Source organism: Myotis lucifugus, unplaced genomic scaffold (genome assembly GCF_000147115.1).
Source record: "Myotis lucifugus unplaced genomic scaffold, Myoluc2.0 scaffold_126, whole genome shotgun sequence".
NCBI classification, from domain to species: Eukaryota; Metazoa; Chordata; class Mammalia; order Chiroptera; family Vespertilionidae; genus Myotis; species Myotis lucifugus.
The window spans coordinates 181,098-182,364 of NW_005871174.1; the positions used below are offsets into that span (position 1 = coordinate 181,098).

The window sequence follows — 1,267 nt, forward strand, 5'->3', positions numbered from 1 at the left end:
CCCTCCTGCCAGCCTGGTTGTAGGCAGCCATCTTGTGAGGGTGTGAGGGTTAATTTGCATATTACCTCTTTATTATATAGGATATATAATCTCCATTGTCAAGTTATTTAATGGTTACCTAGAATTCCAGTTCATGTATATACTAAACTTTATTTTACCAATCTTTCCATTACAAATAATGCTGCAATAGATTTTCTGTGTATGTGTGTGTGTGTGTGTGTGTGTGTGTGTGTGTGATTGTGTAATATAATTATGCACATGTATTTCCTAAAAGTGAACATGCTATATCAAGAATTGACTTGAATATATAATTCTTCTTTTGTGACTTTCAGTAACATTCTTGATGTTTTTTTAAAGGCAATTTTTGCTCAACTGCATATATGGTCTTTTACTACCTCTTAAACCAAAGGGTGGCAACCCTTTCTATAAAGTGTCTAAAAGGAACTCTCTTAGGTTTGGTGGGTCATACAGTGATTGCTCCTACTACTTCACTCTACTGTTGTGGTATAAAAGTAGCCATAGACAATATGTAAATAAATGCATGTGGTGGTGTTTCAAAAAAACTTTATTTACAATAGCAGGCAGCAGGATAGGTTTAGTCTGTAGGCCAAGTTTGCCAACTTCTGTTATAAATTGATGCTTGTTTTTCAATTTAAATGACTAAAGCCAACTCTCAATCTATCAATGTATGTCAGGCACTAAAATCCTCTAGTAGGCACTTTTTATGTTTAAAACTTTTGTGAGTAAAATTAAAAACCATACACACTAAAAATAGGGCAGAGCATATATGCACATTCTATAATTTTCTTTAAAGAAAACTAATCTTATTTACACAGTGAGCTCAAAGCATTCAGACCCTTGCCAATTAGTTTACCAGGGATAGCTAGGATTGCAGAGAGTTCATCAGCAAGTGTGTCCAGAGCCCGTGCAATCCAGGGAGTTTTATCCTTTTTAGTACTTTCAATCAAATTTTTCAGACGATTTATCTCTGCCTCCATCTCATCAGATTTCTTCCTGAATCCTTCGTTAAGCAATTCCTCTTGGATCTAAAATAAAGGGTATGGAGAGAGGGAAAAGTAAATTTTTGAAAAATCCCAATTTTTAAATAGTAAAATTTTATATGTAAGAATGTTATTAAATTTTCTTTATTTTCTACATAAAAGTAGTCTCTCTAATTAGATTATTAGAGGATAATATTTGAAGCAGACAGTATCTTCTGGGTTAGACCTGATCAGTGAGAGGAAGGATAGGTTTCAACCTTGCTTAG

The 1,267-nt window shown here is 33.9% G+C and overlaps 1 protein-coding gene across 1 annotated transcript in view; it reads right to left on the bottom strand.

The window, feature by feature from the left end:
- Positions 1–680: 680 nt before the first annotated feature.
- Positions 681–1,267, bottom strand: part of LOC106698004 (guanylate-binding protein 6-like) — a 4,410-nt gene continuing 3,823 nt past the window's right edge. The window contains exon 4 of the mRNA XM_023758245.1: positions 681–1,046. Coding sequence (XP_023614013.1) covers positions 825–1,046 — 222 coding nt within the window. The 3' untranslated portion in view covers positions 681–824. The remainder of the gene's footprint in view (positions 1,047–1,267) is intronic.